Source organism: Catharus ustulatus, chromosome 1 (genome assembly GCF_009819885.2).
Source record: "Catharus ustulatus isolate bCatUst1 chromosome 1, bCatUst1.pri.v2, whole genome shotgun sequence".
NCBI lineage: Eukaryota > Metazoa > Chordata > Aves > Passeriformes > Turdidae > Catharus > Catharus ustulatus.
The window spans coordinates 108,216,046-108,232,996 of record NC_046221.1 but is presented as its reverse complement, the minus strand read 5'-3'; the positions used below and the strand labels follow the sequence as shown (position 1 = coordinate 108,232,996).

At 43.4% G+C, this 16,951-nt stretch overlaps 1 protein-coding gene and 1 long non-coding RNA gene across 3 annotated transcripts in view; one reads left to right on the top strand and one right to left on the bottom strand.

Moving 5' to 3' along the window:
- Window positions 1-11,184, top strand: part of LOC117003867 (microtubule cross-linking factor 1-like) — a 105,284-nt gene extending 94,100 nt beyond the window's left edge. The window contains exons 13-16 of one of the 2 annotated variants that reach the window (XM_033074418.2): window positions 115-146; window positions 1,798-3,352; window positions 6,891-6,948; window positions 9,923-10,013. In XM_033074418.2, coding sequence (XP_032930309.1) covers window positions 115-146; window positions 1,798-3,352; window positions 6,891-6,929 — 1,626 coding nt within the window. In that variant the 3' untranslated portion in view covers window positions 6,930-6,948; window positions 9,923-10,013. Of the gene's footprint in view, window positions 1-114; window positions 147-1,797; window positions 3,353-6,890; window positions 6,949-9,922 lie in introns of both variants that reach the window. The other variant, XM_033074337.1, reaches the window with a different exon arrangement.
- A 1,460-nt stretch (window positions 11,185-12,644) lies between these two features.
- LOC117009181 lies at window positions 12,645-16,112 on the bottom strand. Its single transcript, XR_004420436.1, has 3 exons — window positions 15,990-16,112; window positions 14,260-14,595; window positions 12,645-12,777 (listed from the first exon to the last, which is right to left on the bottom strand). It is a non-coding gene; the product is annotated as an uncharacterized LOC117009181 (long non-coding RNA).
- Between the last annotated feature and the right edge of the window lie 839 nt (window positions 16,113-16,951).

Sequence of the window (16,951 nt, the reverse complement as noted above, 5' to 3'; positions counted from 1 at the left end):
AGAGACAAAGATACCTGGTGCAACTAATGAGAAGTGAATGACAAAATACCCATAAGCTAATGCCACCAACATCTTTAGAAATAACTTATCCTACTTGTTTCTGTTTTCATTCAGGAGGAAGAAACACACAAAGGAAATCTTCAAAGGTGAGTAAAACTTACAAGGGAAAGCCCAGCAAATACTCAACTGCTGGAGCTGTAACTCTCTACAGCTGAGCCACAGGCCCAGGACATGGCCACACCACCTCCTAAACAGCCTGCATGCCAGATTAACGGATTTACCCAGGGATTAATTTGTCTCATTATGCTTCTGTTCTACTCTGATTAACGTGGGCCACATTCAGTGGTCATGCACAAAGATCAAACTCTATGAAAGTGCGTGAAGCTGCAGCTTACAAGGAAATCTATCCCTGCTTTAGCAAGCAGTGCAGTACACACTGCAGACATCAATATATAGAGGAAAAGACTTGGTCCTGAGGACCTGATATGCTGCTACATGTCAGGCATATTTTGCTTTGGACTGGTTCTGGTCTTATCCCATGGGTTGAATACCCACCTAACTCTAGGATGCATTAGTTGTGTTTCTGGAGAGCATCTTCCAGCTCATTTTCATCCCAAAGGAACGAAACCTGTGCTCTCCTAGATTGCCCTCTTGATGCAAACTAGAGCATCTGGACTAGGAGATCCCTTTGGAAACCATACTCACCTAACAGAGTAGAATCCCTAGCAGAGACATACCCAAACTGCAGCTGGAGCTCTTGATTAAAAACTCACTGTGTGACTTGGCTGTATCCTCTGGATCACTGATCCATGAAAACCACTGCTTGCTGACTTCTTATCCAGCTTGAATTAATTTACTGAACCAACTCTGATAACTACACTCATTTACATTTTTATTTAGTCCCATTCAAAAATTTTAATTTTTTTCTTTTCTTTAAACAAAGCAGTAGGATAACTCATCTGAATGCTTGTGTTTTGTACAAATTAGTGAAATGAAGGAGAGCAAAGAATTCAGCATTATCACTTAGAGATTGCCTTTGGTTAAATTTCAGCATGAGATCAACTCACCAAACTAGTTCAATGTAGCAGCATTTCTGCTGGGTATCTCATATCACTGCACACCAGCTGTGCAGCCTGGGCAGTCTCAGGAGTGGGGGTGGACTTGATCGTTTCCCAGCAGGTCAGAAATATTCTGCACTTGCTTTGAAAAGTGTGCCTCATATTGTCACACTCACTCATTTCCTGTGAATGGTATAATTCTGAAATGCATCCTACTGCTCCACAATACAGATATTTGCCAAGCAGTAATCCATGAGAAAGCAGTAAATTAAGAGCCTCTAGTAAAGCATTTAGTACTTTTACTGGCTCATTACAGATGTTTGTGTTCACAGCTATTTCAAAGATAATGAAAGTGGACTTAAATGAAAGAAAGGGCTAAAGGAAGGAAAACTAGGAAAAGTTTTTTCACGTACAGGGTACTTGGGCACTGGAACAGGCTCCCCAAGGAACTGGTCATGGTATCAAGCCTGCCAGAGTTCAGGAAGTGTGTGCATGAATTCAGGAATTCTCTCAGGCACGTGGTAACATTTTTGAGGTATCCTGTGCAGGGCCAAGAGTTGGACTTGGATGATCCTTGTGGATCCCTTCCAACTCAGGACAGTCTATGATTCGATGATTGGAGTGGTTTTATATGTAAGAAGATAATGAAATTTGGGTTTCCAGAGTTTGCTGCTGAAAACAAGTTACTCTATGAAAATTTCCAGGCTCATGAGTGACTTTCTTGTGTTCCTCTCTCCAGGGCAATGTCTGTTTCTTCCATGTCCGAATTTCAGCGCCTCATGGATATATCTCCATTTCTACCAGAAAAAAATTTGCCTTCAACTGGCAGCAAAGATGATATAACCCCTCCCTTGTCTCCTGATGATCTGAAATACATTGAGGAGTTCAACAAAAACTGGGATTACAATAACACTAGGAACCATGGTGGGGCAACTGAGAAGCCTGCAGAGGGCTGGGCAGAAAGGACAGAGATTGGAAAAGCTGGGAATGATCCCGCTTCAGATCCATTCCAGGCATCCTCATGGTACCTCACCACCAGTGTCACTATGACCACCAACACCATGACCAGCCCGGAGCACTGCCAGAAGCAGCCAACGAGGAGTCACAGTGTAACTGACAAAATGGGAGTTCGGGTGTTTCACAGCCCACCGGTTGTCCGTAGGTTTGATAACTCAGTGATAGCTGGCAGTGAAGGGAAAAGCCAGGCTGAGCCAGACTTCCTGTTTTCTGTGACCAAAGCGATGGGGAACGTCACTGAGACAAAAGGTGCTTCCTCAGACATGTTTGGAAGGTGGTCTTGCGACCTGGCCAAACATCATAAAGATTTTCTGGAGAATGGTCTTCATCCCATTGAACGTCCTATTTGCACTACAGTGGGCTTTGCCTCACCCTTGCACAGCTTGGAGATGTCCAAGAACATGAGTGATGACATGAAGGAGGTGGCTTTCTCTGTGCGGAACGCAATACGCTCCAACTCCACAGAGCCCCAGTTCAAGGACACGGCGTGCCAAACCAACGGCATGAGAACGACCGGGACACAGACCACCCAGACCATCAGCGTCGGCCTGCAGACAGAAACCCTGCGCAGTATCACCAGCAGTCCACACAAGTGTCTGACACCAAAGGGGGGGTCCACGCCTGTCTCTTCGCCATCCAGAAGCCTAAGAAGCAGGCAGGTGACCCCCGTCATTGAAAAGGTCCAGGCTAAGTTTGAACGCACATGCTGCTCCCCCAAATATGGCTCTCCAAAGCTGCAAAGAAAAGTCCTTCCCAAATCAGACCAGCCAAATAACCGGACTTTGCCCGGCACACCTCAGAAAGGATTCAGTGAGTCTGCTTGGGCTCGATCAACTACCACACGGGAGAGTCCTGTCCACACCACTATCAACGATGGCCTGTCCAGTTTATTCAACATCATTGACCATAGCCCCATCTTTCATGAGACCTTCCAAAAATGCCCCAGATCTGGCAACCGGTCCAGGTCAGCAGAACCCAGACCAGAGCTGGGCACGTTGCAGGAGCCATGTACAAATGCCCGTGGCAGGTCACCCAGTCCTCTCCGGCTGGGGACAGAGACACAAAAGGAAGAAGGAGCTGAGGTGACAAGTATTAGGCAGGACTTATCTGCTCCTCCAGGGTACACACTCGCAGAAAATGCTGCCAGGATCTTGAATAAGAAACTTTTGGAGCATGCCTTAAAGGAAGAGAGAAGGCTATCTTCACACAGCCCACCAAATCTTAGCAATGACAACAGCACAGGAGAAATTGTCAAAGTAGATCCAGGGTCCATAGAGGTAATGAGTTTGTTTGTTTTTCCTCCTATAGCTAAGTGCACTCTTCTTTGAGCAAATGTATTATGAGATCTCTTGCAGTCCTAGTGAGTATTTACAGTGAATATCCTAGTCCTGTCCTGGTACCACAAGCAATTTCCAGTCATGAAACTTTGGATTAGTCACTGACGAATGCATGAAGGAATTGAATTTCTATCCTGGTAGCTTATTTGGCTTGAAAGCATCAGAAGAGTTTTTTCCTTTATGGGATAAAAAATGGTTCTTCCCTGAATGGCTGGGATAAGGGTTTTCTGTCACAAAATGCACCATATGTTGCAGATGCTCTAGGGACACTAGGTTTGAGTTAATTTTTATGCTGGATGGAAAGGTAGATTCTTTCTCCTATACAAGAATGAGTCTTAACAAGTTTGTGTGAAAAATAGTCTCTACAATACCCTGGAGAAAAACTTCAGGGCCTTCAGCATATCTTTTCTGAATGTATCTGATTAAGTTCGGCCCAGGTCTGTGAATGTGATTGAATGGCATGGTGTTTGGTACTGACTGCTGCTGCCTCACAAAAATAACAAAAAGCAAAAAATACACATATAATCAGCTAATCTAGACACATATCTATTTAGTGTTTAAGAACTCCTTGCCGATATTTTGTCATCAACAGTGTAACACTCATCATCTGTCTAAGCAAATGTGTCCAGATGTTGGCGGTCAGGCTAAGGTGCAACAGCAATCAACAAAAAAAGAAGGTGTAATGATGGATGAAAGCTTTAATTTACCAGTAATTAAACCTTGTGTTTCTGGTGAACCTTTGAGAGCACTTGAGAGTTTTAACTCCTCAGCAGCCTAGAAAAGCTGAATTATGCTCAGCTCTTACATGCATATGTTGCCTTTTCGGTACAGCCATGGAAAGGGGTGTGTAGTGCTGGGTGGTAACAGTGTCCAGGGCAGAGGTAAGTGCTCCTCATCCTCTTTGCCCTGTGCTGCCCCTTTAGCATCCTGGTCTTGTGGTGAGCCCTGGCTCCAGGGAAGCACCTCCTTGAGCCCTGCACACCCCATACATCCACCTTGCCTTCACTGGGCAGACTCTTACTACCCCTGTCTCAGATACCTCAAAAGGGAAGATTCAAACCCTGTTTTCTAACTCTACATTTGGTGTGAAGGATTTCTGGGGACCTGAGCACTGAAACCTTTGGTCTGCAATTCACCTTGCCCTAGTGGATAGTACTCAATGTACAGTCATTTCCCTGTTTGTAGGCACTGCTCAGAGGATGTGGGGTTTTTGCCTAACAGACAATCCAAACCTAAAGATACATTCCCTATGTGCAGTTTAAGTAGATATTAACAGGGAAGTTTTTGCATGTAAAAAAAAGAAAAAGGAACTACATGCACATTATAAATACTAGTGAGTGAAAATGGTCTTAGTGCACAAACCTCAGAGTGAATAAAGGTGGGAAGCAACCTCATTTATTTGACTTTTTCCAGCTGTCTCTGAATTTTGCCCTTAGTTTGAAATACTGGGAATTCACTACTGGTCCTTATTAGGAAGTGTGTTGAACTCTGAAGTTCCATTCAGCTTTGCCTTCAAGGTATCCCTGGAAACTCTTGATTTTCTCCTGTATCTTTTAACTGTCCCAGTAAATTTCAAATATAATTAGATGGATGTCATCCCACATCATCACAAATTGCTGTTGGCAAAACACAAACTAGTGGCAGTACCCAAGTTTGATGCACAGAGAAATTTGGGTCAATGCTATTTAGCAAAAACTCATTGACCATCAAACTGGCAGAAAATTGCTCCTTTTAGTGAACTTTCAGTATCTTTTGCCAAATTTTTTGAGTTATGAACCCTAGAGCTAAGACTAGTTTCTCCTTGCAACTCCTACATGGCTGTGATGACTGTAGTCTAGATGCACAGGTTTTGTCCTTTGGCTGGTCCTGGCATTTCTCAGGAATGTGGATTGAAAAGGAAACTGGTGGGCATTCACACAATGAGCTTAGCTTTGCCTAAGTGAGGTGGTGCTCTGGAGGATGTACTCAAGGGAAGCGTGGGTTTGGTGCTGAAAAAACCGCCCACAAATAAGTTTAGACTCTGCAGGTGCCTTGAATTATTTGTGGATTATCCTGACCACACAAATTACACTTTGTACAAATTCCACTTAGCACATTTTGTACAAAGCTAGACACAGCTGTTCAGGGAATTAGGATCTTGAAGGAGGCAGGTTTATGCTTGGGGCAGCACTGACACAATGCTTCCATCCTCCTGTAGATCTCTGCTCTGCTTCCCTCTCACCTGTTGGTTTCTGGCCAAGTCAAGTGCCCTTCTTACCACCAAATGCCTTCTGGGTTCTGCAGCCATGGCATATTAATGACTTCTAAACTTGCATGCAGCGCCTGTTGGTGACTTTTCCTTAATTTGAGCTTCCGAGTTGTTTAGTTACATAATTTCCTTCTATATTCCTGCTGCAAATATGAAATCTAGTTCATATATTTAACTATTTATGTAGATGTGCATGTGTGAGTGTATATGCATACAGAGTAGCAATAACTTTGTGTTTTCCAACTTGCCCAGAGCTGCTTACAAGCAAATTCATATCCACATAGTGTGGCCTACTAGTGTCTTATCCCTAAACCCCTATCTTACTTGCATATCATAGGATTTATACATCTTACTATTAAAAATGCAGATTAGCATTACCTAACTAACAACCTAAGAGCTTTACAAACATTTTGCTTTTATGACTGGCAAGGGTGTAGATCATGGAGGTTACACAACAGTCCTGGACTGGGACTCATTTCTGGAGACAGTCGAACTCATTTCTGGAGGTAACACTGTGAAAGGACCATCCAACAGACCCACAATGAGAGAACAGGTGCTGCATCCTCTGCTGGCCAGGGCAAAGCAATTGCCACAGGTTTGCCGCTGAACCATTCAGCATGGGAGGGGGAATGTTGGAAATCAGGGAAGGTGTTGTCAAAGTTAAAGGGCTTTTGGTTAAGCCTGAGTTTCCCATCCAGCATTGCTGTTGAAGAGAAACAAGGTAAAGAGTTTTCACGAAACCTGAGCAATGTAAGTGCAAGCAACAAAAAATAACAGTAGTTTTCTTGTTTGATAATGATTTTCTAAGCAGAAACTCTCCCTTGAAATCAAATTAAGGGAAAAAAATACAGCTTTATTCCTCTCATAGTAATTTGGTTTTTCCCGAGCCCAAACCAAGGTTGACAAAGGATAACAGATATCTTTCTCTGCTGAGTAGAAATGTTTGGTTTGTTTATTGCTATGTCCACTTCTGAAAATGTGCTAGGATTGTAAAAGGTTGGTTTGTTTGCTTCCTTCCTTTCTAAGCCTTTTTCTGCTAGTAGCTTATCTTTTATTTTTGATTATTAGTTTCCCTGTGATAACACTGGTAACATGATCTGAATGAAGTAGTAACATCGAGAGACTTCTTCCTTGCTGACGTGCAATCTTCACTTTCAAAAAAAATAATCAATTAAAACAGTTCTTTCCAACCTACTTGCTTTCTTTTTCTTTTCTGTCTGTTCTGTCCAGAACCAAACTGTCTTATTAACTGCCCCCTGGGGACTCTAACCCTGCCTGCCTCACTGCTGTAAGTCCTTTCTACCTTGTTTCCAGAGCTTTCCGAAAGCGGTCATTCTTGAACATGTGGGTTAACAGAGGGCAATAAATGACCACAACTCCAGAGGTATCAGCACGCACCCGACATCCCTGTGGGGTCCTTCATATGTGACAGTCAGGAAGAGCCCAGGATAGGAGCTCATCTGCTGTCTCCTGCAGCAGCACAGGCTGTGAAGAGGCCATGCTTAGGTCAAAATTTGTGCTGTTGGGGGTTTTTTTGCTGAGCTTTTAAAAATTGGCAAAATTTAAGACCGACACAAAGGTATGCAAAAAAGTTGAGGAGGGATTCAGATTTATGACAAACATTTTTTTCTTTTCTTTACCCTTATTTTTTTGACGAATGCACAGCACTGTGCAGGGCTTCTGGCTGCCCCAGAACGCCTTCCCTCCAGCTCTGGCTCCAGCAGCAGGTGGAGAGGGCTGGGAAGAGGGCTTCAGCACCAGCCTGGGGCTAAAGACTAAACTCACCCTTGCTCATTAAGCAGATTTGAGCCCAGTTCTGTCCAGTGGCTGTGGTTGCACAGTAGATGGAAGACACTGTGCAGACATAAACTGTGACCATCCATTCTGCCTCAGAGAAAAGAGAAAACTATTTTATTTCTTTATTAATAGCCGTGGTGGCTGACAGCCTGTTTTAGGAGATAGCTAGAAACTGAAGCTGAAATAATCTTTCCCATTTTCACTGTTCAGGCTAAGAAGTGCTGCCTGTCCACCCACACCCCCGAGCAACTACCAAACTAAATTACCCACAGGTTATTTGTTTTTTTAAAAAACATTTCTAGCTATGACAGCTACATGAAGTAAGGGAGGAGGGGTTTTCACAAACCATTCTGCAGTTTCCTTGTCATGGCTGGATTTCCATGCTGCAGGTGTGGGTGACTGACTCAGCAGCGAGCACTTTGTAAGATAATGCTGCCAGTCACTTTTGGCCCTGGAGCAATATCCATCACCAGCACAGCCTTGTGTGGTGCTGGACATGTGTACCTCACAGATAAGATGAGCTTAACCCTGCTGTTTGGTAAAAGCTGACCAGCATCTGCGGGCTTGTTGGAGAAAGGCTTTTGAACTTGGAGGCAGCAGTAGAAATAAATTTTGTTATCGCTATGCTAACTCTGATTTACTGCTCTGAAACTAGGATAAAGCAGCCAGGAGCAATCAGCACTATAAAGATATAATTTTAAGCCTCCTTTTTGAAAGAGGCTAAGACAAAACCCGCAAATCTCATAGCCTCAATTCAATGTGCTGTGCTGCCTGTGACTGTTGCTGCACAGATGGATTTCTCTTAACAAATCTGAGTCTAGTGGCAGCTTTCACAGACCATATGCTGCCCCAGGCACAATGGGATAGGGTGAAGTAAGGACACACAGTCAATCTTTTTGTTAGCACCAATTTATACTCCAGCCTTGCTGCTATTTTAGCAAGGGTTGTGAAGTTCATGGCACAGAGATGGTGCAGGGGGTGAGGATGCAGAGGGGGGGGTGCAGGCTGAGGTGCTCTGAGAGTGCCAAGGGCAGCTGGTCACAGCTCTTCCTCAAGCACTGGCATGCAGCTGTAGATCATCCCACTGGCTGCATGCTGCCCAAAAGAACCTGGGTTGCCCCTTCACTGACACATCCCCGAGTCAGACAATGCACTCTCTCCAAAACAGGTGTCAACAGCTCAATTTCTCGTACCTCAGCTCTACGTCTTCAAAATTGGTCTTTCTGTCCTATGACATTCATGTTTGGTCTTCCACTGCAATTGAGAAGTTCAATGTCGTATCACCTTGTTTGTTCACTGTCAATCACATCATGTTACCTACTCCAATGTTCTCCACCCTTAGTCACTATTCTCCATGTGAAACAGTGTGCTGAATCCTGGCCTCCCTGCTGCCTTGGTATCCCTGAGTCTTACCATGCCAGAGCTTTTCTTTGCATTGTATCTTTTCTCTCTCTTCATTTATCACTAGTTTGCATTCATAGTTTTTTATTGAACTCTCCAGTACATTCCAGTGACTGCTGCTTGGTGTACACATTGCTAGAGGTTGGCAAACTGCTCTGATTTGCTCTTATAAATTGCAAAATACACACTGAAATTCAGAAGCTTGTCTTTAACCCTATGAGAAGACAGACTTGCTTTCACAGTCACTCATCTTGATGTAGGGAGCATTCAGAGCAAGGCAAGAAGAGCAGCTGTATTTTGAGCAAAGTCCATGAATATTAGAGGCATTACCAACTTAGTGCCAGGGTAAAAAAAATTACAACTGTGGATTGTTTCTAATTGCAAAGGCAAGCTAACCAAGCCAGAACAAGTGGAAACTTGGTGAAGGAATAAAATTTCCAATTTCTTCCATTTCTGTGAATGTTGCCTTTAACATACAGTACCTCTGAATCCTGTAATTCAGGCTTCAGCAGCTGGTAGTTAGAAGCTGTGTTCCAGAAAATGAAATCTGTAGGTAAGCCTCATCTTTAACCCAGCTGGAGATCATAACCACTCCTGTAGTCATTATTCTGTGCTAAGAAGTCTCCTGCATTTCATTCTGAATTCTGAAGGAGGAAAAAAGGAGACAAGGGTTGATTTTTCACCCCTCTTGCAGATGCCAAGCCTGGCCTTTTTATGCCAGGTCAGCACTTAAAGTGTTGAATAGTGGATTTTCCTGAATTATTATGCAAATGTACTTTTCAGCCCTTCTCTTTCTAGCATGAGAAGAAATAGCAATTGGAAGTTTGTCAGCTAATCCAACTCACCCTCATGTTTTCACTGTCTCCTTACCTGTTCCATAAGCCATGGACACACATGGACACACCTGGAGGCAACACACAGCCAGGTGTTCGCTGCTCGCTTTTGCCCCGTGCCATGACATGCGCTTAGCTTTAGTCCTATGGTTTTGTTTCTTAATTCCCCGCGCATCCCGACGGTCCCCAATGCCGGTCACTAACTGCTGTTTTGCTCTCTTGGCTGCCAAGGAACTGCCTTGTTCTGCACTAGCCCCGTCCCTCCAACCCTGCTTCTCCCGGCCAGAGAGACCAGCGAAGCGGCGCCCACCGTCACGATGGGCCTCACATTCCCCTACTGCCTCACAGTCACAGTCCACCGGAGACCTGACGTCCTCAGAGGAGCGAGGAAGCAAGGAGGTGCTGGCAGAGACCCCCAGCCAGGGAGGCGAGCCGGCCTGACCCCGCACGGGAGCAGGGCGGGCCACCACTCGCCTCCGCCAGGTCGCCCGCCAGCCGTCTCTGCCACCAAGGAGAGAGGTCCGCTTGGAGAGGTCAAAGAATGTTCTCAGACACAGCTGCTGAATGTCCGACCTGCGAAACAGAGGTGTTTCTAGAATGAAACAGTTAATGTGCCTGTAATAACTTAATTTTTTTCATAGCTGAGAAAACTATTTTTGTCTCCATCTTTTCTACATACAGTATATTAACAAAAACGAACAAAAAAATAAAAGGGTTAAAATGATATAAAGTAAGATTTAAAGTAAAATGTAAATTAAGTTTTAAGGGAATTTGAATACGTGCTCGCGCTCTCTCCAAATACTGACTGCCTTTTGGTTATATTTGCACTGTTACGTTTTCAGTTTTGGTTTTGGGTATTTTGGGTTGTGTTTTTTTTTAAATTTCATGTAAAACTAGGGTCTTAAGTTAATTTTATTCTATTTTAATGTCAGTGTTATCGGTTTTTAAAGGTAAGGTTCTTAAAGATGCTTCAACTGTCTGAAGCGATACCTTTTAAGTAGTGAAGAAAGCCATTAAGCTCGTTCACTAGACTTGTAATTAATTGAGATGGAGGGGAATACAGGTAAACACAAGTAAATGTGTAAAAAAAAAGAAAAATAAAAGAATGCCTCAGAAAGTCTTACAGAGTTAGCTGTAAAATACACCTACAATACTTGACTTGCATGCCTCTGGGTCCTCGCACTTTAGTGCATGTACATACTGCTACTGTACCATCACATAAATGTGAGTCAATCTGTTTCACTGTAATATTGTTGTGAATTTACCTGTACTGTACTTTTATTGTTGGTATTCTTGCATTGACTATACAAAAAAAGAGTTTTTAAATTATTGTTAGCAGTTCAACTGGCTATGTACAGCGTTTACTGAGAACTTCCTTCGTTTTGGAAAAACCATGGAAATCTCTGGGCATACTAAATTGTAACTGGTCTTGTTTAAGAGTCTGTTGGAGACCATGTGAAGTGGAAATAAAACCCTCAGTATTTACAAGCTGCTCGAGTGCTTCATAATGTTTTTTTTATGATGGTACTTCCCAGGTTCATTTAACAGGGGGAAATAAAAGCCCCCAAACTCTTATTTTATTCATAAAGGAAGAAAAAAGCTTCCTTATATGAAATAAATCACAGCAAAATAAAAAATTATGTTGTGCTCCACAGACTGCTGTGGACACTGCATCAGACCGTGGGAAAGTTTCTGAATTTCCTCCCTGACCTCCACAGAACATCTACTCGCACAGATTGTACCACTTATCTTCTCTGAGGTCCTATGGCTTGTTATTTTCTCATTCGTGGGAGTGAAAACCAGCCAACTAAATGGAACACCAGAAATATGACATGTCCAGTATTAATCTAAGCTTATGTACCATCTGCATTACACATAGAGACCAATAAACAGGGCTTTTGTTAAACTGAAGGTTAACAATGACAAGTAAATGCAGCCAAGAATTCACACATCTGAGAGGTGGAAACCTCTCAAGCTACTTTGCCTAGGACCATCTGTTTGGCCACATGCTTTCTCTGGAGCCCCAGAACTGCTCTGACTAGTTATCCCATTGCTGAACTGGCTCATTCCTGTTCTGTTCCCTTAGCTGAGGTTTTCTGAGGCTCATTTGTTGAAGAGCACCATCTGGGCTCCCTAGAAGCCTTCCTGGTAAGCTCTGTCAAGAAATAAGCCCTTCACATCCCGTCCTGCTGTGTCACAGCCGGCTTTCTAGGAAGTTTAATTCAGCTGTTGGATAAGAACAAACTCCCTATCTCCCAAATCACAGCCAAATTAGGTCTGATTTCTCCCATATCAGGTCAAGCTGTGGCTTTTGACCCGGGGTCAAAATGTGCAGCTGTGGGTCATCATTACAAAAATGGCCACTTACGAAATGTACAGTGACAGAACAGTACTGTTCTCTAATGGCTCTCTGGTGCCACAGTCAGAGCAAGGGATGTCCAGTGCCAGTGCAGAGCAGCAAGAGCATGTTAGTGATGGCTGCCTTCCAAGCTGTCTCAAAGCTTCACCACTAACCTTTCCCATGAGTTAAGTATAATCCCCAAGTCTAAATGCCTAAAATTGTCCGTGGTGGCCACCCTGTTTGCTTGAAAATTTTCCTCCTGCAACACGTTGCTGGATTGTGCACTAATTTTGGTTTGGGAGTGGAAGGAGCAGCAATAAGTATTTTGAAGATGAACTGCAAGAGTCACAATGATTATTGGAGAAGACTAAGCCACAACTGAAAAATCCTTGTTTGTTCTCAAAAATTGCCAGTAGTAGCTTTGCAGGGCCAAGGGGGAGGTTGCTGCTTCCTTAAAAGCTATTTCTCCTTGACGAAGCAATTGGAAATTGCAAATGAACAAGCAATGTTGACAACTGCCAAGTGAAAAATATGTTCTATTTCTTGTAGCTGTAATTTTTTTAAATGATGTACCAGAAAATTCAGGGCACTAATCTGTTGCTTTGATGGCAGGAGATGATATTTGCCTTTTAAGTCAAGGATACACCAGTTTGCAGAAATAGCTGCTGGCCATCCTGAAGATCTGTGAGGATAAGCAGCTGCCTGTGACTTGACAGGTAAAGTGCTTCTGGAACAGCAGGAATCACTGAAACAAAAGCAATGGCAAGAAGGAGAAGGTTAAGCACAAGTAGACATTCTGTGGGCAATCTTAAAAAGAATGACATTAATTAAACATAATCTTCTTTCTAGTCTAATTAGTGAATACAGTGACATCGAGAAATATCCCATGTTTCCACTGGCTCTTTGGAAACAACAGGGCTTTTCTCTTCCAACATAGCTGCTGATGGGTTTAGGACATTCCTACCCACCTTCACATTATTCCATCATTTTCCATAATTACTTACATAAATCATAAAACAAATGACAAGTCTCTAATCCATCTGAAGTCCTTTTAAAATCTTCCGCGAGAAAATGAAAAGCCTTTTTAGAAAGTCTGCAGCTCAATGTCTGTGAGGTATCTGAATTATTGCCACATGAATAATCAGGGCAGGAGAAGCCTCACAGATTAGCGCACAAGTTAGTGTGAGGGGATATGAATACATCTGTCACAGCTTTTTTTGGTAAGGCTGAATTTCACCCAGGGGGTTGTAGTGCCAGAGACCATGGCCTTGGGATATCTCTGCAATACAGAGGGGACTGGAAGCAGGACTGTAACCTGTGGCATCCCTTCCAGTCCAGACAGCTTTTGAGGTGGCTGTATCACCCCAGGGTGATGGGGTATCCCTCATGTCACAACACTGATGTGTCCATGTGGGCACCATGAGGAAGTCACCCCTTTCTCCCACTTTACTTCCTGCCTCTTCACAGTCACCTGCCCAAGGTATGCTGTCCTCAGCTTTGCAGGCCAGGAAGACATGGATCTATTCCAGTGGCAAGGGTGTACAGCCTCCTAATTCACCCACCCATGCTCACAAGGAAATACCCAAAATAGAACAACCTGGCAACACCACACCTGCGCTCTGCCTCAGTGCCTGGAAAATGATCAGGCTTGGACCATTCTTCCCCATTACCTTTTTCCCTTCACATCCTCCTCTGCACAGAGGAAACCTCCATGACCATACAGTACCCCAAGGCATGCATTTTCCCCTGATCCCTTCCTTTCCTGAGTATCTGAACCACCAAGCTCCTCCATGGTCTCTTTGGAGGTATCCCATTTCTCGCTCGCTTCCTGTTCCCCAGTTTTGACTTGGTTATATGTAAATCATTGCAACCTGCTGGAGTATTATTAAGCTGCTGAGTACATATAATTTTCATACAAAATGACAGCTAATGTCTTCAGTCTCCACACAGCCCAGTCTGCTTTGCAGTGAGGCTTAATAGCTTTGAGCAAAGTCTGCTTCCCTTCCCTGTTATCATCCTCTTATCCATTGTGGGGGAGTATGAGACATGGTGCCTTCAGGTTTGGGTGAGAGATGTCACTGCCTTGCTGTAGATGTCTCTGGAATAAAAGACTAGCATCTGTTGCTGAAAACCACTTTTTATTCCCTATCAGAGCAGATTTAGGACTTCTCTCATTATTCAATCTTCTTTTTTTGGCATAAAAACACTTTCTGAAGTCAAGTCTTACCATCCTCTGAACAAAATATGTGAGAAATCCTGAGAACACTTGGTGGTTTGGGCAGGATTTCACTAATGAGGAAGGGATCAGTGGGCTGCTCAGCAAAATCAGTGCAGACTCTCATCGTGAAGCTGGCCTGAAGAAAGGTGTTGCTTCATATTGAGCAACTGTTTGGAGGCAAAGCTGGAGCTGAACAGGCCCGAAGTAGCTCCTCAGAAGTCCCTGGTTTGGGAGTCAAGTCCCTGGTTTGACAGCCATCACTTGCAAGTTAGAGCTGCAGGAGGTCAAGAGGTGGGTGGCAGAATATTCCCTTTCTGGGGACAGGGCACAGTGGTAGACTAAGATCTGAGGAGAGAAGGTCATAGGAGAGCAAAAGAAATCAATGTACTTGGTGCTGCAAGTAGTTGGATATCTGAATGAGAAGGAGAAAGAAGGTGGTTTGGATATTGAGTTTTATTTGTCTCTAGATGGCAACAAGCCTGGCAGAGCAATGTAAGCAGATACTGCACTAAAAGGGCAGAGTGCTCTTAGGCTATGTGAAATGTGTAGCCTATTAAATCTCAACAATAGAAATAGCAAATTTTGCTTTGTCCTTTTAAATCCCTAGGTTGTTGTTTGGGGTTTGGGTTTTTTTTTTTTATATATACCATAATTGTATTTTTAAATTTCTACAGTAAGACTTTAAAATACATTTACACACAAAAATGTCATGGACTCAGGTACTCTCCTAATCCTCCTCCTGCTCCTCTCTCCCACTGTGATCCCTCTGGATTAGTCTGCAGAGCAGAGAGCTGAGTGCAAATGGATAGGTTTATCCCACAGGCTTTGCTCAGCAGGCACCTCTTTCTCACTGAGTTGGTTGGAACCAACCTGGCTCAAAAATATTAAGCCCTGCCAAAATGGATTAGGGCATCATTCTGGGGTTGAAAAAATTCCAACTTTTACATAGGAGATGAGCAGTCCATACATTTTAGCTATTAAGAATTGTAATGTTAAGTGCTTAGCAATTTAGAACATAAATCTCATTGACTTTCTGTTCAGGGAGGAGACTTAAGCAACTAAAGAAATTTGGGGAACTTTCATCACAAATCTCTGACTACAGCTTCAGCGTGTTTGTCTTTAAAATACAGCCTCAATTGCTGATGTTGTCTGGGAGAAGACATGTATTGTGTTGTTCCTCATTGCATTTTCTGCACTCTGCATTGGCAGGACTGAAAAAAAAAATCCACTTTGCATATATGAATGAGAGGAAGAACAATAAAGGCCATGATTTTGTCACGGCTATTTCCATGACAAAACCAAAGACTTTTGAGGGGGAGTTTTCTTACTACAATGTCACTGTGGTTTGTCATGGAAATCACATTTCAAACAAAAAAAAAAGCCCTGGCTTCACAAATTATTCCTCTTAGTCAGTGATGCTTCTGACAACACCTCTGCTTCACTATGTGCACATAAAAATGTAAGCTAAATATGTTAAACAGGCATCTTAGATGCATTACAAGTAAGTTCTGATGTGTATTCATATTTTTAAAAAAGTAATAGGACCATTCAGTAATTGGAAGGAAAACACAATAGGAAGTTGGGAAAGACAGAGTCCCTGGAAATCAACACCCTGAACTGTGTTTGGTAAACAATGAGTCTCATTCTGATTTCCTGGGGAGCAGTCCCAGACCTGTGCCTTGGCTTTAGCAAACCTTGAGTGGTGTCACTTTCATGGGAGGACACACAAAGGGACAAACCTTGCCTGTCCATAACACTGTCAGCATCTCTCAACAGCAGTCCACATTTGAGTGTCAGGGGAACTCCAGCTGATGAGCTGCACTGTGCTGTGCTTTTTCCAAAAAGCCCCGGAGTCTTCAGCAGGACAGACTGTCTTGTCAAGCTGTGAATCCTGAAGAGCCTGAAGAACACAGTGACACACAGTGGAGGAGACATGGTGGGACACTATTCCTCGAATTATGCAACATTTTTCACATCAGGAACAGAAGCAAAATTATTCAGAAACTGCAGCACTATGGGTAACACCTCCTCAGGTACGTGGGTTACTTTTACTCAGCAAATAATAAATGCATCTTCCTAGTACAGAGCTAAATAATTTAGATCTTAGAATTTCCCCGCTTGGAAGAGTCTGCCTGAACTCTTGGTCAGCAGGTCTGGTTTAGGTGACCAGCAGCCCCCCTGACCAACATCAATCCTCCATGAAGAAATGGAGGAACCTCCACTCGCTATGGACCCTGTCTCACAAACACTTAGCCTCTGCCAGCTTCCAGAACCAGAACTGGTTTATTCAGTTGGTCCCACTACCAGGGTTTCTGGTTTCTCTGACAGAAGTTAGTTACCCTGAAATCATACCAGTGCAAGCACAGAATATTCTAGTGCTAGTTCTTCAGGTTAGGCAGAGGCAACTTTGAGACTCAAATGGAGCCAGGATGGAGAATGGAGTGAGGAACTAGACCACTGTTACCTGAGGCCACTTCTGACCTGAATGGAAAAAAGAAAACACACCACCCTATACCAAAATTAAATTATCATTTGAGCTACTTAGGAAGTTAACTAAATTGACTGTGACCTACATACCAGAAAGCTTTGGATATGTGGAATTGCTTCTTTCCATGGGAGTCAGGTCACTCAGTAAAATCTAGTTTAAAAATCCACACGCACTTTTCTGAAGCCTCCATCAATCTTGCAGCAGAAACAGCCA